The sequence below is a fragment of the Tenrec ecaudatus genome, chromosome 10, assembly GCF_050624435.1.
Source record: "Tenrec ecaudatus isolate mTenEca1 chromosome 10, mTenEca1.hap1, whole genome shotgun sequence".
NCBI lineage: Eukaryota > Metazoa > Chordata > Mammalia > Afrosoricida > Tenrecidae > Tenrec > Tenrec ecaudatus.
In genome coordinates, this window is record NC_134539.1 from 61,605,614 (window position 1) to 61,629,746 (window position 24,133).

The following is a 24,133-nucleotide window of genomic DNA, read 5'->3' on the forward strand; positions in this document are numbered from 1 at the left end:
GAGGAACATCCAGGAATCAAAAAATGCCACTTGGTGAAGGGATAGCCCCCATCCCCAATCAGACGCTGGGGACTCAGAGGCTGGTCCCCAAACTCTATACAGGTATGTTAAAAATATGTAACATTTAGCCAAAATCCTCTTTAAACTGTCATGTACTTTTTTTGGTATTTCTCATCCCATCTGTGCTGATTACCAAGATATTTGTGTCTAAACAGAAGCTGTCTCTCTTATCTGCTTCCTCCCCTGCCTCTTTCCTTCTGGGATGCCACCCGCCAGAGCGGGCAGGAGTGGGTGGGAGTGGCGACGACCCTGGGAACCTCACTTAGCCGTGGCTGAACTGGTAGGGTGGGGGGGATCATGGGAGTAGCTGTAGATTGCAAATTCAGCTCCCAGCAAGCTGAGCTCAGAAGAAAACTGCCTAGAGGGGTCCCTGCCCCGCCACACCCCACCCCTACCCCGAAGTTTAAGCAGCCAATAACTTGAGTCATGTCAATCCTCAAGGCTCACATTTGCCATGCCTTTTTACATCCCAACCCTTTACCTCTGCTATTTCCTCTGCCTAGAAAGGCTCATCTCTTCCATGGGAATATCCATGTCCTTTTCAAGATTCAGCTGTCACCTCCTCCTGGGAGGCTTCTACATCAACTGGGCCCTGTCTTATGACTACTCTGTTAGAACGGTGCTTTGTGTCACTACTTTGAAGACCGTTGGGGTTCAAAACAAACAAATGTGTATCCCCTCATCTAGCAGTTTGATAGAAGAAGGTGGTGAGTGGAAGGTGCGACTGATCTGGGTGCCGTGTCCTTAGGGTAAGTGAGAGCAGTGTAAGGTAACAAGAGATGCACCAGCCTGGAAAAGGAGGAGTGTGCTCTCTGGCATTCTGTGTGACATCGCCTGCCGCCCCAATGGGAGACACAGCATCAGAGACAAATCCTGCGCCTTCTTTTTAGGGGTTGAAAACAAAACAAAAACACAGGAAGAGCATGGCATTAGACTTCAGAAAACTTGAATCTGACTCCAGGGAAGTAGCCGATTACTTATTAATGTGCCAGTACCACTGAGAATGCCGCCATGCTGGAGACTACACAAGGCAGGTCCGACATTTAGGTCTCCGTGGCAGCTGTGAGGGGGCCTCGGTGGGATCATGGTTTACACCTGGGAAAATGTGCAGAAGCAGTTCTGCGCTGTCCCATGGGAACTGCCGTGATGACACTGAGTTTGCATTTGAGGGAGGTGACACTGTGGCTTAGACAGTGGGCTGCTACCTGCAAAGTTGGTAGTTCAAAGCCACCAGCACTTCCTTGGGAGAACAATGTCGCTGTCTGCTCCATTTAAAGACTTTTGTTTCAGAAACCCTATGTGGATTAGCTATGAGTCAGTATCAAGTTACATAGGCCACCTACTCATTGGTAACTGGGGAGTAGAGGGTGGGGGACCACTGCAAATTAAAACCAGTGCTCTGCTCACAACCAGGTCAGCCATGTTTCTCAGATGGGTAAGACCAGTGTAGAGAGGAGGGAATGATGAGAGTACTTCCATGCACGGCCAGCTGTCCTAGGATAAGACAGCAGCCAGTACAAGCTGGGAGTTTAGTTGGACATGACTCAGGGATGCCCTCTCTTAGAGCACTTTCAGAGAAACTAAGTCTTCAATATCCCATTTGGCTCCTAGGACCAGGACCAGACACCTGTTTCATGGCTATGTGCCTAGCACCATCCCAGGAGCTGGGGCTACAGAGATAAATAAGACAGGACCCCATGTTCTAAAGGGTGGATGGTGATAGGTTAAAGACAGGAAATCAAGGTCCACTGGTCAAGGGGACACAAAATTTGAGCCTGGCCAAGAAGGGAAGGGGTTCGGAGGAGACTTGACTGAGAAGACATTTTGTGTGGGCCTCCCGATAAGGGTTCACTCAGCAGATTGGGGAGGAGAGTGTTCCAACAAGGACAAGGGCCAGGAGTCGCGAGGAGCTCCAAGCCGATCAGCACAGGGAAGGACAGGGCACATAGTGAGGAGGAGGGAGTGGCAGCGCTAAGACAGGAGAGCTTGGTTCAGATCCGTAGTTGCCTAGACTTTAACCCACAGGTAACAGGGAGCTATTGGAAGATAATGCTGATCGGGCCTGCGTGCCAGGAAGAACTTTCTAGAACCCCTATGGAGGATTGGTAGGAGAGGGCAAAGAAAAGGCAGGGCAATCAATTAATAGGCTTACCATATTCCAGAAAAAAACATTATTAAAACTACCCAGATGAAAACTTTGGAGCCAGGCTTAAGAACAGTGGAATCATAGGACTTGGCGATGATTGAGCCTTGAGGAGCATGGGAGGAAGAATCTTGATGGCCCTCGGATTCCCACCATACTCGGAGCCCTGGTAGCAAGGTGGTTACAAGTTGGACTGGTGATTGTAGTTGGTGAAAACCAGGGCTCCCTGCGCTCCTGGAGAGTGACAGTGCTGGAAGCCCACGGGGGCAGGTCCACTGTCCTACAGGCTTGTTATAGGATCGCCAGGAGCTGGAATGGATTGGACAGCAGTGAGGTTGAGTTTTGTGAGTACATCAAACTTGTCAACTTGCCCCATAAGGTTTCTTTAAAAAGCAGGACTTGTACATATTCATTTAATAAAGAAAAACTTCTCCTAAAGATCATTCCTGTCAAATGTAGTGCGGCCTCTGAGGCCTAGCAGACGATATTGCAGCAACAACGGAGCCGACTAAACCACCCCTGGTCCACTTTGTTCCCCGCCAACCACTCTGTGTGGCTCACTTGCTACCAAAGAACCATGTTGCTCCTTCGCCCTTGCAGGGTTCATGGTCAAAGGTCTGGTTCCTTAATGTTACTATGTTTTCAGGCTTAAGGATATTCCTTCTTTATCAAGGAGAGTAAGTGCTATCATTGTTGTTAATACAGTTAGTATTTACATGAACACTTGCCTGTCCACCTGGCATTTATAGGGAGCCCCTTTATGGAGCTGGGGAGCAGAGATGAAGACTACTACCCGACCTCAACTCTGTGGTCATCAGGGACAGAGCTGCCTGGAAGGTGAATTTCACAGAAGCCATGTAGGCGCTTTCTAGGATTCAGTTTCTCATCTCCACAACAAAATGAAGATAAAGGTCCCTGTGAGCTCTGCCCCTCTATGGTTCTAAACCTGGATAAAGAGGACGAGAATGACACCTGGCAAACCCGTTCCCCCAGGGGAAGCCCCATAATGATGGCTCCCTCTTGGCCGTCCCTGCTGGTCCCTCTGCCAATCCAGGTGGCTGGGGAATTCAAGCTCACAGTGATCCAAGCCAGAGGTTAGGAAGCAGGCGGGGGTGGTAATGGGGGGTTGGAAGGGGCTGCGGTGGGAGGGGACATAGTGGGGCTTAGAGAGAAATCGTCTTAGGTTCAATACCGTAGGGAATTGAGATAATCCCCAAACCAAAGAACCAACTCTAAGCTGGGTACTCCTTGGAGCCCTTGAAACAGATGCTAGTCCGCCCCACTGTCTGTCATTTTCTTAGTCTTTGTGACGTTCAGCTTCATACCCAGTTCTGACGGTAAAGACTTATTGTACTGTGTCTGGAGGATGCTGCCAGTGGGAAGAGGCTAAGTATTGTCAATGGATCTTGATCTCTGACAATATTCCTGTTCCAATTATTCTGCCACAATGAGAATATTTAAAACCTTCAACAGATTTTATTTTAATTTTTTTAGAACAAGTTAGGTTATCTTACTTGTGTGGGATTTTTAAAGGGGAATTTTAATGATAAATTCTAGAACAATCTGAGAATCACATAATCTCAAATAAGTAATCAATTCAGGAAAGGATATTGGGGGTGGTGGTGGAAAGAAGCGGAGTTTACCCAGAGGTCAATTTTTATCCCTCTTTGTGAATGGAAAAACCATTACAATAAGCAATTACCTGACAACTCTTATGAGCAACAATGGAATTCTCTGTAATCTCAGGACTCGATAACAGGCTTTCTACTACCCGCTTAACTGGTTTATTTTTGAAAGTCACTGTGAGTTCATAAATCTCCCCTATATCGTGGAGCATCTTCTGACAAAGTGGAGTCTGGGCAATGTTCTGTGTAACTGTCCATTCGAAATGCTGCCTTGCATCATTAACTACTTGGTAGGACACTGCCCAGACAACTAGACAGGTTTCTTTAATATCCCAAATGAAGTTCTCATTTATTATCCATTAATCAAAAGGAAACTTCAAAGACTGGACAGTAAAAAAAATCACTTATACCACCAGTTTACAATATAATTATTATTACATATCTGTTCATGATCTGTGGCTTTTTAAATGCAGGTCAAATGGTTTAAAATTTATAAAGATTTATGCTCATTTAATTATTGCCTGTCTAAAAATCACTCCTACATGTGTTATCCTGATAGAGAAAATCCTGATGAGCAATCATATAGTGATAGTTTTTCAGTGAAAAAGAAGAAATGTGTGTATGTGTAAATAACAAGAACCAATTTCTAACTTCAATAGGGATCTCAAAGTAGGAAAAAAAATTTCATTTTCTATGTTTGTTTTTTATTAATGTCTTGAAGACACACTGACACAAAGCAAAAGGGAAAGAACTGCTGTTCTTCCTTCTTCTTTGAGAAGGGTCTCCATGGCCAATTTACTCATCCAGGCATTCATTCCATCAAACATATGGAGCATCTCCTGTGTTCTAGGCACAGGGATAATCAAAGAGCTACAGGGCTATAAAAGAGAGAGAGAGAGAGAGAGAGAGAGAGAGAGAGAGAGAGAGAGAGAGAGATCCCTGTTGTTATGGAAGAAGACATAGCATTAAGCAAATACACAATTATGATTTACACTTAGGGTTAGTGATCTTCTAAAGAGTGTAGGGAGCTATGGAGCAATAAGATCAGGACCCAGCACCATCCAAGTGCTAGAACCCTGATTTTAGCATTTCCTGGTTGTGTAACCAAGGCCAAGTTACTTGACTTCCCTGGGCTTCATTCCCTCGTCAGAACAAGGCTGTTAACAATTATACCCCGAGATTGTTGCGGTGTGTGTGGCACAGAGTGGATTTTCAATAAATACCAGCTCCTCTCTTTCTTATACGCTCTTTTCTCCCATGCTGTAATGAGCATCATTACATGATGACTTAGGAACAGAATTACGTTTTCGTACCTTACTAACCTCTGCAGTTCAACAGCTCCTGTATCACTGGCAACTCTGGACTTCCTACCTAAGCCAGTTCGAAGCTTCAGAAACACTGGTGTCAATAGATCCTGGAAAGGGACTCCAGTAGCCACACACACATTTGTGAAGGAAAAGCTGTAAAAGATCTTTACAACTAAGAATGTCAGCAAAAACCTAGAAAAGGCAAGCCTCAGGGGGTCGTGTTCCCTAGCCCTTGCCACAAGTCAGGCCCAAGAGAAGGAAGAGTGGAATTCTGGGAAAGCTGAGGCCTATTTAAAGAAGGATCTGCATTTAATACCTCATTTGTTTCTCACAATTTTTTCTTCATTAGATACAAACACTGATGCTCAAAGAGTATAAGTAACTAGCCCTAGGTCCCAGAGTGGTAGAGCCCAGTGCCTGGGTGTCTCCAAATTCATGTTCTTTCCACCACAGCAAACTATATCAGTATTAACAACCCCATGGTTAGTGCTTGTTTCAATTTGTAATGCAGCAATTTAATCATTTTAAATTAATCCTCGAAAAATCACCAAGAGATTAAAATGCAAATTTCAACATGGTAACATGGTTAGAGCTCAAGAGTGATTCTATGTCAAAAAGCACACAAATTGGTCCGACAAAAGTTCAGATTCTCCTTAGAGGAAAGGCATTCCCTGCTTCATTTCATATCGGATACAGAAAAAAAAGCCATTTTTCTCCTCATGAATATAAAAAGTCAACTCTAGGGAGGCAGGAGTATTGTAGAAGCAACACACTCTGATTCTGTACAAACCCGAGTGGCTACACCCCATTTAGGAGCAGACCTTGGGCTGGTGACCTCAGGCCTATGTGCCCTGGGCTACCTCTCAGAATGGCCATAGGGATTAAAATGGAATCATGTATGTAAGGAGTCTGGCAGATTGTTATTATTATTCCTGGCTAGAAACAAACAAGGCCAGCTTTTTATGGGTTTGCAAAGGAGGATTTAGGGGACAATGGGTTATACACTGAATTACTTCATTAGGGGCAAAACCAGCAGAGGGAATATAAACGTTTTAAATAGCTGGGGGGGAGGGGGGATAGGAGGAGGAGGGGCAGGGTGAGGTGGGTGTGGATGCAAGGTGGCATTCACTGCAGAAAGGAACTAATTGGAGGTGGAGTTACCAAGAAGGCTTTTTTTAAAACAACTATTTCTAATCTTAATCATTGGGGTTTGGGAAATTTAGACATTAGAACTTTCAAGCACCTTAAAATTTAACCTCTAAAGGAATTCTCAATCCTTAAAATAAAAAATTAAATAGTGAGCTCAACCTAGGCAATAATTTTAGCATAACACTGTTTATAAGAGGAGGAAAAAACTATAGTGGAAACCATCTAAATGTCTACAACAGAAAATTAGTGGGACATTCTAGTAAAATAAGGTGAATTAAACATAGAATTTATCTTTTCTCTTTCCTGACACCCTCCCCCTCAAAATAGAATTCAAGCAGAGGTTCTCACCCTGAGGCCGTTATGACTCAGCCCACTCCTGGTGGGCACTGGCAATATCTTGTCACAACTGGGTGTGAGAGCTACAAGCATCGGATGTGCACCTAGTGCTAATATACTATAATGCACAGGGCAACCTGAGCCAAGCTGCCTGTAATGGTAACACCAAGAAACCAAAGTGTGGACAGGGTAGGAAGCCACCAGTCCTCCTCCCAGCGCAACATTCTAACAAGTTGGAGACACCTCTGAATGCTTACAAAAGGGTAAAGAAAAATCAGAGTAATTCTAACGTAAGATTCTGCTACCCCAGCTCACTCAGCTAGTCAACGGACTTTCTCAGACCTCTCTAGAAGAATGACAGTTTATCTTCAAAGGCACTGGAAACGAGACAGCCTTGGGTCAAATGTAAATGATGATGGGGGGCTGGAGGGGGAGACACACAAAAGCATTAACTTTAAAACATGAGGACTACATAAAAGGATACATAGTAAACGCTGGCATTACCCTACCACCTTCTACTTAGCTAACAAAACACACATACCAAACTCACTACCATGGACTCATATTCAGTTTCCAGAACACTGGGCATCGAACCTGCAGTCTACAGTCTCAAGACTGAAAGACAAATTTGCCCCTGAGTCCATAAGTAAAGATCTTGATGCCAATATTTGAAAGTCCCCTCATCGGCCTATAAATATAATGGCCCTGATTCATTATTTTCACTAAAGCCCACCAGGTGGCAAGTCTGCTTCCTGAACACTCAGCTTCCAATCAGCTTTCTGGGGCCTCACTCTTCAATGGGACAGGCAGCCATCAAAGGAAAGTCTCTACCATAGAAGACAAACAACAAAACAAATGCACAGAAGAGAGGAACACTAAAGATAAAGAAGAACCAATTCCAAAATATATAAAAACAGTCTACAAGAAATGAGAGATATATTGAGTCAGTAAGAGCATCCCCAAATTAATTCAGGGCACCCACAGGAAGGGATGGCTGTGCTAAGGTCTAAGGCCAAAACTCCATCTGGAAATCAAAAGTAACTCTGAATCGAGAATGCAGCCTGCCATCTCTCTACCTCACCCTGCGAAAATGACTTGATAAACAACTTTAGAGAAGAATGTGATTCTGCTTGCTTAAGAATATCCTGCCCAGTAAACCTGGTCCAAAACGGTCATCAGAACAGGTGATTACTAAGGTCAACCTTAGAATTATGCAGGTCCTCTCCACAGCCACACAAGGAGGGTCTCCTGACTGATCTAAGGCCATTTCAAAATGACGTTGTAATCTTAAAGAAACGACCTTAGAAATGTATGGAACCACCTACCAATCAATTGGAACCCAAACCAATTTTATAACCATTTCTTCTCCTAAAAATCAATGCTCAATATCACATCAAATGAAATAAAAATAGCATGTCATTAAAAATGTAAAAAATTAATAAATGTTTTGATATTAACAGTATGAGAACAGAAATTAGATAGTCAGAAGGGCAAAAATAGATCAACTGAATAAAATAAAATGAAGATTAAAAATATTTTATTGGGAGTTCTTACAGATATCATAACATTCCATAGTTCAATCATATCAAATAGAATTGTACAATTTCTATCACAGTTTCAAAAACTTTTCTTTCTTCTTGAACTCCTTGATATCAGCTCCCCTTTATCCCCTCCCTCACCCATCCTACCCCCAAGGAACCAGTATTTTTAATTTTTTGCTGTACTTTATACCATCCACTATATCCGTTCACATGCAATTCTGTTGTTTTCTCCCCTTGAGTGGAGTTGTACAGTCATCAATGCTATGGCGCCCCCTTCCCCTCCTCTCTTCCATGCCCTCAGGGAACCATTACTCCAGTTACTGTTTCTGAAGGGTTATCTATCTTGCTTTTCATGTATTGAATGATCTTAATTATACAAATGAACATATGCAAGTCCAATGTGACTAATGAGGTAAAGCAAATAAAACCAGAATAGTACGGGGGAGGAAATATTAAAGAACTAGAGGATAGTTATGTGTTTCATCACTGCTATGCCACTCCTTGGACTTAGCATCCCTTCCGCGTAGCCCTTCTGAGAGGGACTGTCCAATTTTCTTTCTTTCTTTTCATATGTAATGTCTGTACTAATCAGTTTATGACACGGATCAATCATTCTTTAAGGTACACACTCCAGGGGAGTGACTGGGTTTTTACATATACACAAGTATTTCCATCAAATGTATTTTCACCCTTATATGCAGATAGACCTCAGCAGTTAAAAACATATGAAAAATGAGAGCTATTAGTTATGTGTTAACTGAGAAAGCACACACAAAGCAAAGAATATGGATGAGAAAAAGAGAGGCTGAAAGGATGAAGGTTGAAGAGGTGGGTAGATGTAAAAGGGTTGGGAACAAAGCCCACCACACTTTATATGTACTAAGAGTTCCAATCCATTTAATGTTGACCAGTTAAACTTAGACTTCAACACATAGGATTTGTGGGTACAGTTTAGTTTGGCTGGTCATAACTCTCCCCTTAGATATAGGTAGGTTCTTCAGAACAAAATGAATACAGAAACCGTTTCATGTTCTTCACACCCTGCTTTTCACAACAGTTTTACATGTAAAAGGATTCCACTTAAAACATTCTCTACAGGTAAGCGGAGCTGATTTTCCTCATCCAAGCACACCACACCCACCAACCCTCACCTTGCCGTTATCCAAATATAAATCAGTAAAGAAAGCTTTTCATCTCACACGTAGTTAGGCTTGGAGAACCGGCTTGTCATAGACACCCTTCTCTGATAGGAGGCAATGTTGGAACAGAAGTGCAGTATTTCTAGTTTGTTGTTCTAAGTAAGGACAACACACAGTACTGCTGCATTAGGTAAACACATGCACAGGGGAAGACGAGGCATGGGAGATAGGGGCAGGGAATGCGAGGCCAGCCTGAGCGATCACAGGTCAGCAGAAGAAGACCGGGAGTTCGGGAGCATGGGACAGGCTGAGAGCCAAGGTCCACTGGGGTCCTGAGCCTGCCGCAGCGGTCCCCACATCACCCGATGGTGGCCTTTTTATCGGCGGTCCAATTTTCTTACATGTGGGTTTTGGGTCTCCACTACATCCATGTTCCTTCCCATTGATTTGATTGCTTGTTTTTGAACTTCTGATACCTAGTCCCACTGACACCTCATGATCATACAGGCTAGTGTGCTTCTTCCCTGTGGATTTTGTTGCTTTCTTGCTAGATGGCTACTTGTTTAACTATAAGCCTTTCAGATCCCAGACACTATATATTTTTAAAAAACATTTTATTAGGGGCTCATACAACTCTTATCACAATCCACACATATACATACATCAATTGTATAAAGCACATCCGTACATTCTTTGCCCTAATCACTCTCAAAGCATTTGCTCTCCACTTAAGCCCTCTGCATCAGGTCCTCTTTTTCTCCCCCTCCCTCCCCTATATTTTTTAATAGCTGGGCACCATCACCTTTCTTCACCACACTTGCTTATGCACATATTAATCTTCAGTGATGGCGTCAGGAAGGAGTATCATATAATGACACATTATTAGAATCATTATTAGAACTATTCTTATACTAAAGTAAGATATAAGTAGAGGCCCAAAGCCTCCACAAAGAAAGATTTTTAAAAGGTAGATGGAAAATAGGAGAGAAAAGACAAGAAAAATTGGGGCTCAATGAATTACAATTGAAGTCCCAGAAAAAGAAATAAAAAGGGATATTTTTTAAAAGAAGGAATGTGAGTAAATTGTTCAGTAATAAAGAACATGAATTTCTAGGATGAATTGGCCCAACAAGTGTTCAGTACATTAAATGAAAACAGACCCATGGCAAGGCACCCTGTTGCATAACGTTATCCTTCAAACCCCCAAACCAAATCCAGTGCCATCAAGTCAACTCAAACTCACCGCAACCCCACCAGACAGAGTAGAACTGCGCCATAGAGTTGGCAAGGCTGTAATCTTTATGAGAGAAGATTGTCACTTATTTTTTCCATAGAACAGTTAACAAGCACAGAACAGTTAACAATCAAGAGCTTAACCACTGCAATATCTGGGTTGCTAATTTCAGGATACTAGTAAAGAATCCTAAAAGAATCAGGGCTTACAATGACTAAGACTTCTCAATTACCACAGAAACAAAAGAAATCCACAGCACAAAGTTTCAAAATTGTTTAGGTAAAGGTGACTTCCAACCAGAATTCCAAACCTAGTCAAATCTCAAATAAATATAAAAATAGTCATTTTTAGTCACATAAGATCTAAAGTTTTTTTTCCCAATGTATACTTTCTCAGTAAACTACTGACTAATGTTTTAGCTAAAATACAGAATAAAATAAGGTGAAGACATAAAATCCAAGAACTTTTATGTGACAAAAATTGTAGAAGAAATAAAATGTAGTCACAATCTACTATTCCACTCATATGTAAGCTATTCATTTAACAATGATAATAAATTTAAAATTTTTGTATTACATCAAACTATAATTTTTTAGTGTTGGCTTGCTAATTGTTGCTATTATTTTCCTAGCTTCTTGAATTGGAAGGCAAATGTATGATTTATTTATTTATAACCCTATTTTAAATTTATAGCAAAAGTACTCAGAGCTATACATTTACCCCTACATGTGGTTTTGGCTACATCTGTTAGCTTTTTGCTGCTTGTTATTTATTTCTGAATAAAATCCATTTCAATTTTTTTGGTCTCTTTCACTTAACTAACACTATTTCAAGTAAAGGAATATTTTCAGACTTTAATTCATTACTAACATCTTGAATACACTATTGCAATAAAAGACATTAGTCTTTCTTTTGACATTTTCAGTGTAATCTAGTACAGATTCAATTTTCATCAAAATTGCCTGGAATTTTAAAAGAGCCCTTCGATGAGCCTTTTGTTCATGGTATGAACCTATTTATTAACTTCCCTGAGGATTTCCCGGGTTCTTCTGGGATTCTTCCATGGTCTATACTGAATTAAAAGCTAAGTATCAATGATTATATCCTGTATGTCAGCAATATCTCAACTTTCTGGTTTATACTAACTTTATCTCCTAAAGCAGACTTCTTTTTGGTTTTCTTCTTTAACCTCTTGATATATTATTTCAATAGAAAATTTAGAGAGATGAGAAATAAGTGTATGCCTCAAATTGTAGAACAAAGCACTCAGTTTCCAGAATCAGGTCAATGTAAGAATTACAATTCCATCACTTTTTTAGTGGTAGAACCTAAATATATTAAATTATCAAGATTTCTATTTCTTTACACACATGAGAATAGTTGTAATAGCTACTATCTAAGTGTGATAAGAAGAATAAATGAGAAAATAAGGGCAAAGGACAGTACACATCATTTGACAAACACTAGTACTAAAGAACTGTTAGCTGCTGATGAAAACTTTGGCTATTTCCGTTGTTGAAACCAATGATGAAATAAAAATTTTATTACTTAATGTAAAAAAAGCAACATTTTCTACCACAGTCTCATCATATAGATAATAAACTCATTGAATATACTTATAATTTCAACATACTTAAGACTTATCAAATCATAACATACCAGTATACTAACTTCATTAATTAGATTTGGATATTTTTCATTTGTAAATGGACTGATCAATAAATAACATTTGGAAGAATTTCCTATCTGTGAATCTGTAATCCACTGCCATTGAGTCAATTCTGACTCATAGCAACCCTGTATACAGTTTCTGAAAGGGTAAAAATTTCCAGGAGCACACAGTTTTCATTCTTCTTCCACAGAGAGACTGAAGGGTTTGAATCCCTAACTTTGTGGTTAGCAATATAATACCAAATGAAAAGTGCAAAGGGTTCCTGGAATCTACAGGAGCTGGGGAGAAATAAATCAATTATTCTAAACTTCTAAGAGATAAATAAAGTGCTTAAGAAGTAGATTTAGGTGACTTCTGGGAAGATGGCGACTGAGTAACACATACCAGAGGGCCTCCGCAGAAATCAGCCAAGGAGAGTTACTAAGAGGTAGATTCAACACTGCTGGTTCACACAAGGAACACCATAAAAATAAGTAGGCACAGATTGACATGGTTTTGAGGGACTGGGGGCTTTTGGCTTGCCACAGGAGGCCTTAGCCCCTCCACTGTCTGGCCAGAGCTGGGACTATTTGTAGCCAGTGCAGGGGCTTTATCTCAACACAGCCACAGCTTGCGGCTGCCTCAGGGCAGGGATTAAACCCTTGCAGCCTCACAGGCAGGGATCGGGGTTCAGCTATATTGTTATTTTTCTTTCTCTACCTTCTCTCTATCCCTCCATAATCTCAGTGTGCTTAGTTTATTTTTTTACTCCTCTTTGTCTCTTCCCTGTTCTCTCGCATACAACTGCTGACCCCCAGACCACCCCCCTTATCCTAGGGCATTTACAGCTTCCCACCACTGAGTTAGGTGAGCTCCACCCTGTGCAGTGTAGTCCGAAACTGGGGAAAGCCCAGCCGACCACCATCAGGGGATACTTTGCCGAAATTCTTACTGGAGAATTCCAGCCTGTGTAGCTTGGGAGCTCCTATTTATCCTCTGTTGTCCCATGTGACTGAAGAAACTTCCTCCCACCTATCTTTGTGCCTCATACAGCCTTAGGCAGCTTGGCCAACACTCGCTAATGTTCCAAGCTGTTGCAGGAACCTATTCCCAACTTCCGCAATGATCTAACTGGCCAGGGAAATTCCACAATTTGTGGTGCTCTACACCAAAGCAGGTATCCAACCATCCTTCTGAGGCATTCCGCTTGAGAGTGAAGCCACAGGAGGATAAAGTGGTAGGCTAATTCCATAGAGAAATTAACTATAGGTAGTTCTAAGAAGCATTCCTAGGAGTCTCAAGAGAGAGCCCGTGCTCTTTGACTCCCTGGCACCTGGCTCCACTAAATGGCACCTGGCTCCACTAAAACAACACAACACAAAGAGCAATTGTCCCCAACAACCACAGCAAAAAAGCAGGAGCAACAAAAGGCAATGGCAGAAGATGTCCTGAACCTAACGAAATGCATAGAAGAAGCAGACATTGAGCTGCCACAGAAAGAAATCTTGAAAAAGCTACTTGGAGTCATACAGGATAAGAGGGAACCAATACAGAAAAAGGATGAAATGATAGAGGAGATAAAGTCCATACACCAAAGGGAAATACAAAAGCTTATGGATGAGATAACCACAACCAATAGCAGACTCACAGACTTGAGAATTAACTGGAGGAAGCAGAGAACTGCATCAGTGACTTGGAAGACAGCCAAGCAGACTTTAACAAATGCAAATATAAATCTAATAGGATCATCAGAGAAGATGAAGAAAACCTAAGAGCTATGTCTGATGCTATAACGAGGTACAACATCAAAATAATTGGATTACTGGAGGAAGAAACAACCAAGAAGTCATCTGCAACAATAGTGCGAGAATTCTTGAAGGAAAACTTCCCCAGCTTAATGAATGAAAACCAGGAAACTGTTCAGGAGGCTGAAAAAACACCACCTAAACTGAATCCCAAGAGGTCACCAAGGTATATAAGAGTTAAACTATTCAATTTGGAGGGAAAGGAGAAAATCATGCGAGAAGCTAGTAAAAAATAAGCAATCACATCTAAAGGTTCCCAAAATAAGAATATTCTCAGACCTATCAGCAGAAACTATGAAGAGGAGATATTGGTGTAACATATTCCAAAAATTGAAGGAAATCAACGCAAACCCAAGAATACTGTATCCAGCCAAATTATTGATCAAGATAGATGGAGAAGTAAGAGTTTTCACAGATAAGGAAAAACTCAAAGAATACGTTAGAAGAAACCCAGCCCTACAAAAGAGCCTTGTTGACCCAGTATGGGCAGAAGAACAACACTCACCAAGCATAAATAAAAGACCACCACATAGAACAGCCTCACCCAGAGGGCAACAAAGACACCAAGATAGGATTGGCTTAAGGAAGGCAAGGAGTAAAAAATTACACACACACACACACACACACACACACACACACACCCACAAGCATAATACACTAATAAGAAAGGAAGGTAGGGAAACACCCAACACAAAAGGAATAAGATGACATCACAGAATCCATAGATGGCGATAACCTTGAATATCAACGGACTGAATTCAGGCATTAAAAGACTGAGACTAGCAGACTGACTTAAAAACACAACCCATCAATCTGCCGCCAACAGAAGACACATATCAAGGGTACAGACAAAAATGGGCTGAGAATCAAAGGCTGGAGAAAGGTATACCAAGGAAACAGCAATTTAAAAAAAAAACCAAACCCAAAACAGGGGTTACAATCCTAATCTTGGATAAAATTTATCTCAATGCGCAAAGCATAAAAAGAGATAAGGAAGGACACTATATAATGCTCAAAGGAATGGCAGACAAAGAACCACTAAGCATCTTAAACGTATATTTCCTGAATAAGAGACCTGCTGAATATGTCAACCAAACACTCCAAAAGATGAAAAAAGAAATCACAGCCTCAACAATTATGGTGGGTGACTTCAATACACCACTTTCTGAGAAAGATAGATCACAGGGAAAGAAACTCAACAAGGAGGCTAGAGATCTAAACACTAAAAGTAGACAATTTGACCTGATACCCTGTTTCCCCGAAAGTAAGACATCCCCTGGAAATAATACCTACTCACAGTTTTGCCTCTCGCTGAAATATAAGGTATCCCCTCCAAAATAAGACCTCCCCCAAAATAAGGCCTCCCAAAGCTACCATAACTCTAGACTCTGGATTGTAGCGGCAGGCACCACTGTGCAGCTCACTGTTGGCTGTAATGCAGCCGGAACAGACAGGAAGTGCAAGGTCTCTTTTAATAAAACAATAAATTTGTACCATATTCTTCTTCATGGAAAAATAAGACATCCCCTGAAAATAAGAATTAGCACATATTTGGGAACAAAAATTAATATAAGACACTGCCTGTCTTATTTTGGGGGAAGCAGGGTAGATATTTACAGAATTTTTCATCAAAATTAAAAATAAATTCACATTCTTTTCAAGCCCGCACGGCACACATTCAAATATAGAACACATGATGGGGCATAAGACGAATCTATAGAAATATAAGCACATTGATATCATACTCACCTCTTTCTCTGACCATTGTGCCATAAGGCTGGAAATCAACAAAAGAAGACAAAGAAAACAAGAGCAAACAATTGGAGGATGAATAACTATTGCAAAAGGAGTGCGTACTGGCATAGATTAAGGGTAAAATTAGGATATTTCTAGAAACCAGCCAGAATGAGAACACAACGTACCAAAACTTATGGGACACAGCAAAAGCAGTTATAAGAGGAATTTTCATAGCAATACATGCACACCTGAAAAAGGAAGAGAGACTCATGACTGATATGCTGCCACAAAATTTACAACTGGTGCAGAGTAAGCAGGAGAATCCTACTAATAGCAAAAGAAAAGAAATAATAAAAATCATGGCTGGGATTCAGGAGAGGGAAAATAAGAAAACTATGGAAAAAATTAATGCTGTTAAAAAATTGGTTCTTTGAAAGGATACACAGATTCAACAGATAGCTGGCAAATCTAACCAAAGAAAGGAGGGAACAAATTTAAATAGCCAGATGAGGGATGAAAGAGGGGACATTACAACAGACCCTAATGAAATCAAAAGGATAATTACACAGTATTATGAAGGATTGTACTCCAATGAGTTTGACAATTTGGAAGACATGCACACATTCTTGGAAAAACAGTCCTTCCCTAGACTATCCCCAATGGACATCAAGAATCTCAAGACCCATAGCAATAGAAGAAATAGACAAGGTTATCAAGGGATTACCAACAAAAAAATCCCCTGAACCAGTTGGCTTCACTGGAAAATACTACCAAGCATTTAAGGAAGAACTAACACCAATCCTACACAAAGTCTTCAAGAGCATAGAAAAAGACAGTAAACTCCCGAACCCCTTCTATGAAGTAAGTATAACTCTGATACCAAAATCAGGCAAGGATTCCACAAGAATAGAGAACTACAGACAAATATCCCTAATGAACATTGATGCAAAAATCCTTAACAAAGTGCTGGCCAATAGAGGACAAAAGAATATAAAACAAGTAATTCACCATGACGAAGTGGGATTCATACCAGGGATGCAGGGATGGCTCAACATACGAAAGACCATTAGTATCATTTGCCACATTGACATGAAAAACTATAAGGACCAAATAATTATATCAATAAATGCAGAAAAGGCATTGGACAACACCCAACACCAATTCCTGTTTAAGAATGGAAGGAAAATTCCTCAAGACAATACAACCTATATATGAAAAACCAACAGCCAATGTGGTAGACAATGGAGAAAAGACAAACCCAATCTCACTGAAAAAAGGGACCAGACAAGGATGCCCCTTTCCCCCACTCTTATTTAACATCATACTGGAGGTTTTAGCTAACAGCATAAGGCAAATAAAAATCATCAAAGGCATTCGTCTGGGGAAGGAAGAGGTGAAAATATCGTTCCTTGCAGATGATATGATTTTATATATGGAAAATCCCAAGAGCTCCACAAGGGGAGACCTGGAAGTAATAGAGGAGTTTGGCAGAGTGGCAGGATACGAGATCAACAAACAGAAGTCCATTGGACTGCTAAACACATCGGATAAGACCACAGAAGAGGATATCAAAAAGGTGGGACCCTTCACAATAGCCAAACACAAACTGAAATAACTAAGGATAGACCTGACTAAAAGAACAAAAGATCTCTATGCGAAAAACTACAGAACACAATTACATGAAACAAAAATGACCTCAAAAATTGAAGAATATCCCACGCTCGTGAATTGGAAGGCTCTGTATTGTAAGATGTCAGTTCTACCCAAGGCACTAAATAAATTTAATGCAATCCCGATACAATTAGCCCCATCTTCCTTCAAAGAAATGGAAAAAGTGATTACCAACTCCATATTGAGAGGGAAGAAGCCCTGAATTAGTAGAGAACTCCTTAAGAAAAAGAACAGTGGGAGGCCTTGCTTTACCTGACTTTAGCACATACTATACAGCCACAGATGTTAAAAATCACATGGTACTGGTATAATGACAGATACTCAGACCAATTGGAAAGAACGGAAAACCCAGAAATAAAATCATCAGTATACAGACACCTGATCTTTGATAAAGGCCCGCTAAAGACCCAAAGGGAAGCAAATGCCCTCTTCAACAAGTGGTGCAGGAAAAAATGGATATCTACCTGTAGAAAAATGAAGCAAGACCCTTATCTCACTTCATGTACAAGCATAAACTCAAGGTGGGTTACAGACCATGAAGTAAAACTATTAGGGCCATCAATGAGGGAATTGGAACCAACTTGAGAATTTTGGCACAGGAAATATATAGGCTATCAGAAATAGGAAAGCACACAACCCAGAGGAGGCACACAATTACAAGTGGGATGTACGGAAGATAACACACTTGTGTATATCGATAAAATTTACCAAGAGAGTCCACAGACTGGAAAAACATCTTTAGCAATAACACATCAGACAGACGCCTTATTACTAAAATCTACAATACTCTGCTAGTTTCCAAAAAGAAAAAAAAAACAAATTGCCCACTGAGGAGGTGCGCTAAGGACCCGAACAGAAGTTTCACAGGGGCAGAAATCCAAATGGTCAATAAAAATATGAGGAAATGTTCCCAGTCTTTAGCCATAAGAGAAATGCAAATTAAAACAACAATGAGATACCACATAACACCCTGAAAGATAACTTAATTCAAAAAATCAAAACTCAACAAGTGTTGGAGGGGCTGTGGGGAGACAGGAACTCTCATCCACTGCTGGTGAACCTGCAGGTATGTACAGCGACTATGGAAATCAATCTGGCAATTTCTAAAAGAGATGAAAATCAAGCTACCATACGACCCAGTAATCCCCCTACTGGGCATATACCCAGAAGAGACAAGAAACAAACCACGGCCAGACTTCTGGGCCCCAATGTTCATCGTGGCACAGTTCACAATTGCAAGGAGTTGGAAGCAACCCAAATTTCCATCAATGGATGAGTGGATTAAAAAACTGTGGTACATACATACAATGGAGTACTACGCATCGCTGAAAAGCAGTGATGAATGTATGAAGCGCATCACCACATGGGAAGAACTGGAGGAAATCATGCTAAGTGAAGAAGTCAAGCACAAAAGGGCAAATACAACATGAGTCCACTGAGGTATGTTTTTAAAAAAAAGCAAAAGAGGCATAGGCAACAAACTACTATATACAAACATTCGTGGGACAAGGAGCAGGTGGTATGGAAGGGGCCAGACCAAATCCAGGAATACATATGGTAGCCAACTATAAAGGAGGAGGGGAAAGGAAAAACAAAAACAACAAAGGGGAGCAGGGGAACAGGGTACTAACCTACCAAAGGGGAGGGCATTGTATATATCTCCTCAGGGAAAGAGGGACCAGTACTTCAACCCAGTACTCCAGGATGTGAATTTAACCTGCCAGCATGGAGTAGGGAACCAGTGGAGAGGTCTGAGTGGCCAGCCCCATTCCCAACTACTTGGACAGCTGCCCCTCCCCCCAGGAGAATTTATTTCAGAGGACAGCACTGAAGCTGCAGGTCTGGGAGAGGAACATGTCTAAACAGAGCACACGGGAGCAAATGAAGGGGAAGGAAGAGATAGTGGAGCACATACTGGCACACCAAGCCTTGAGGACGATATCCCTGTTCAGAGTAGCCAATCTACAGAGAAGACCATATGGCCAGCCCCACTATGAGACATGACATCCCTCACTGTCCCATAGCTCTACAGGTGACAACACTGGAGACACAGTGTGGGAATCCCGCCCGATCTGATCCCACCACACTGAGGCAAAACACTAAGGGCGTGCAACAGAACAGCAAGGGGAACAGAGCAACAAAGTCCAGGGAATACCAAAAATGGACTTTGGAGCTAGGCACCCCATCAGACTCGACCGGAAACACTCCTGAAGGCCAATAAACAGTCCTTGAACTAACTAATCTTTTCTTTTTTGTTGTTGTGTTTTTTTAATCATTAGTTTATTATTGTTGTGGTTGTTCTTGTCTTCTTTTCTTTTGTTCCTTGGTTTTGCCTCTGTCTTGTTTTTGTGCATGTTATTATCTCCTCAGGTCTGTCTAAATAAGATAGGCTGGATGAACAATCTGGAGAAAACAATGGGACTGACAGTTCCGGGGTGACATGGGAGAGAGGGAGGTGGGGGGAAAGGAAGTGGTGTTAACAAACCCAGGGACAAGGGAACAATAAGTGATACAAATCGGTGGAGAGGAGGGAGTAGGAGGCCTGGTAGGGTGTGGTCAAGGGTAATGTAACCGAGAGGAATTACTGTAACCCAAATGAAGGCTGAGCATGACAGTGGGACAAGAGGAAAGTAAAAGGAAATAGAGGAAAGAGCTAGGAGGCAAAGGGCATTTACAGAGGTCTAAATAAAGGAATGCACATATATATTTATATATGAAGATGGATAAATATATTTATTTGTGTATATTTATAGGTTTAGTATTAAGGTAGCAGATGGACATTGGGCCCCACTCAAGTACTCCCTCAATGCAAGAATAGTTTGTTCTATTAAACTGGCATTCCATGATGCTCACCTTCCCAACACAATCGCTGAAAACAATGTGGGTGCATAAGCAAATGTGGTGAAGAAAGCTGATGGTGCTGGCTATCAAAAGATATAGCATCTGGGGTCTTAAAGGCTTGAAGATAAACAAGATGCCATCTATCTGAGAAGCAACAAAGCCCACATGGAAAAAAGCACACCAGCCTGTGTGATCACAAGGTGTTGAAAGGATGAGGTTTCAGGGATCAAAAAACAAAAAATCACATCATTGTGAATGAGGGATAGTACAGATTGGGGACCCAAAGCTTATCTGTAGGCAACTAGACATCCCTTATGGAAGGGTTGTGAGAGGAGACCAGTCAGCCAGTCAGGGTGCAGTGTAGCAACAATGAAACGTACAACTTTATTCTAGTTCCTAAATGCGTCCTCCCCACCCACTATCATGACCCCAATTCTACCTTACAAATCTGGCAACACCAGAGGATGTACACTGGTACAGATAGGAACTGGAAAAACAGGGAATCCAGGGTGGGATGATCCTTCAGGACCGGTGGTGAGAGTGGCGATACCGGGAGGGTAGAGGGTGGGTGGGGTAGAGAGGAGGAACCAATTATAAGGATCTTCATATAACCTCCTGCCTGGGGGATCGACAACAGAAAAGTGGGTGAAGGGAGACATCGGACAGTGTAAGATATGACAAAATGATCATTGATAAATTTTCAAGAGTTCATGAGGGTGAGGGAAAAATGAGGAGCTGATGCCAGGGGCTTACGTGAATAACAAATGTTTTGAGAATGATGAGGGCAATGAATATACAAATGTGCTTTACACAATTGATGTATTATGGATTGTGATAAGAGTTGTATGTGCCCCTAAATAAAATGATTTTTAAAAGTAAATGTCTAGAAAACGATGGCAGCATATGTACAAATATCCTTGATGCACTTGATGTATGAATTGTTTTAAGTGTTTTTAAGAGCCCCCAATAAAATGATCTTTTAATTTAAAAAAAGATGCAGTTTAGCACCCAGTATGATAATAATCAATAAACATTACATAATTACACAACCTGGAAAAATTAATAAAAGATTTAGTATATTTCTAATTATAATTAGTGTAAAACATTTTGAGACGATCTCATGGTCAGGCTAGGCTCCCATTCCGCTTGTTCAGAGAGCAAACATTAACCATCCATTCTCTCAGACGCTTTTCACTGCTCCGAAGGAGTCTTTAAGAGGTGGGGATGGGGTTCTCACACCTATGCCCCCCAATACTTTGATTTCTCTTGGGTTGCTTTTAAAAGTGAACATGCCTTGTAAGTCTACTTGAGTGAATCCATTCACATAAAGCTATTTTACATGGAGATCTCTTTATATAGAAACATGCAATTAACAACAGCAAAAACGAGAAATAATTGATATGTACAACAGTGGGAAATGGCTAACTTAAATTACCCAGCAAATGGAATACTGGACAGTTAACGCAAATGATTCTTACAAATGACCGTGGGAAATGGTTTTGTAACAGGTGACAAAAACTGTAAAATATACAGCCTAAAATACTACTAAGTGGCCACCTTTGAGAAATATGAATAATGGTCTCTCCTTGGGTTTACACTTTTCATAGATTGTGGTTTTGCTTTTACTTATATATCATTTCCATTATGGAAAAACACATAATTTTACTTGATTGTAAAAAAAAGCAGCATTAGCAAAGAAGAGTTAATAATGAGCTTTTCCTGCCACGGTCTGGGATACTCACATTCTCCGGGATACTGGGAAGGTCTCTGGAATCAGGCACAGTGAAATAAGAATGCTGGAAAAGAAAAGCAATGGCCATTGATATTTTGCAAAAATGAGCGATGAGCACATTACTCAGAAATAAGATAAAATTACCTGAAGATATTTTCCTACTTGGATGAGAAAACATTAGTTTTCTCACTGTAAAGTCCATGGGAGATTTTATATATATGTATATGTGTGTGTATTATGTGTATACGTATATATACATATAAAAATGTCAAGTGGAATTCTACTCCTTGAGAGACAAACTTCCTTGGGAGATATCTATGAAGATCTCAACAGAAATAAAAGGCTACTTCCCAGGCAATGTTTGCAGGGCTCTAGACATGTGAAACCTCCAGGCTTTATCATTTAAAACCAAATCTGCCATTTCATTTGAGCATCTGAGATTATATTTTCTACCACCTGTAGCCAAAAACAACCCCAAAGGGCCAGGCAGTGCAAAGGACAGCACCAGCTGAAGGATTACCACACAGAACCCACTACACAGTTTCTCCAGTTAGTAAACCACGGAGAGGTGCCCACCCTTGCATGTTCTGCGAAAAAGTCTCTTGGCTCCCAATGGAATCTCCAATGAAGGGAGCCGGGGATTTAGTGGAGTTGAAAATTTGACCTGTTCAAAGAACTTTCATTGAGACATCTCCATGTATCTAACAAGCATGTGTCCCCGAGTTAAATGACAACAGGCTGAACTGATGACACCTCCTCTGCTGCTTAAAGACTAAGAGGACAATGGCAAGCAGGAATGGAAAAGGCCTGGTTCTGGCCAATTAAAGATAGAATTGTGCAAAGGCCAGGGAAGGTCACATGCAGAGAAGGTCAGCTTAGACATGGCCTAAGTTCAAACCTGGACCTCCAAGTGACATTTCAGGAAGGCCCGCCCCCTGCCAACTCTGCCCTTCTTCTTAGATAATTGCAAAGTAGGCCTCTAGAAGAAAGAATTGTATGGGCTTCATAAAATGAAAGGCCCTGGGACAATTAGAAATAATGACAGTAACAACAATAGTATGAGCTATTTGTCTTATATCTAACAGATATTTAGTGAACACCTGCTACATGGCTGGCTTTGTGCCAGTTCCTTTACAAATATTATGTCTGATTTCTATAATAAAATTTAAGACAGATATTATCTTATCACACCAGAAAAAATTAAAAGCTCAGAGGAGTAAAGTAACTTGTCTAAGGTTGCACAGCCAGTAGGTGGCAAAACTGGGATTGAAGTAAAATCTGGAACTGTATCTGTTATCCTTTCTCCACTGTAACACATTTTAAATCTTCCTACACGCAAATGACAGTTAATGTCATTGGAATTAATATAAATAATATAAAGCAAAATAAAAATTTAAAAATAATCTGTAATGCATCTTGCATGTCTATTCCAATACAAATACAAAGTATTACCGTAGAGATTATGTGGCATAAAAACTAGTTAATGTCCAATTTAACAAGGGGGGTTAGAATAGGAAAAGTGAAACGCAAGGTTGGAATCTAACCTGTGAGATCCTCATTTCTATCCTGAAGGGCTGAAAGAAACTCCCAGTAAATGCTCGGTAAGGGAGCTACGCACAGTGATGGAGTCTGTGGGAAAGGTTTGCACAGTAAGACAGAAAGAATATGGAACAGAGTCAGCCATTGATCAGCTCTGTGACCTTAGGACAAGTTAACTCAAAAGCCCAGAACCTCAGTTTTTCAATTTCTAAATATAAGTTTGCATAGCACGTATTTCAAAATGTTGTGATGAACAAGTGTCATACCTGTGACATGCTTTGCATTCAATAAATGGTATTTGGATATAAAATTGTTATACCTGCTCTCAATTACCAGTCGACAGCTCTATTTTTCTCAGCATCAATATCGAGCATACAAGGATATTCTCTTGTAGAGAGTGACTAAAGACACATGTCCAGGATTGCCATTTTTCTGACTTTGTAGGACATATAATGTAGACGAGACTACTGTTCAAAATCAGAAATAGGAAAAGGGCACTTTCCAGTGAATGGAAAAGGAGGGAAAACCTTGTCTTTACAGATCCAATAGATTGTAAAAAGTAAGCCAATGCAATTCCAAACTCAAGTAGTCCCCAGGCTGTCCTTTGAGATTCTGTCTTGCTC

At 40.9% G+C, this 24,133-nt stretch overlaps 1 protein-coding gene across 13 annotated transcripts in view; it reads right to left on the reverse strand.

Moving 5' to 3' along the window:
• DENND1A (DENN domain containing 1A) overlaps positions 1 to 24,133 on the reverse strand; it is a 598,491-nt gene that overhangs the window by 274,185 nt on the left and 300,173 nt on the right. For 12 of the 13 annotated variants that reach the window (XM_075560476.1, XM_075560471.1, XM_075560469.1 and 9 more), the window contains one exon: positions 21,982 to 22,035. In XM_075560476.1, coding sequence (XP_075416591.1) covers positions 21,982 to 22,035 — 54 coding nt within the window. Of the gene's footprint in view, positions 1 to 21,981; positions 22,036 to 23,515; positions 23,602 to 24,133 lie in introns of those variants that run through there. The other variant, XM_075560480.1, reaches the window with a different exon arrangement.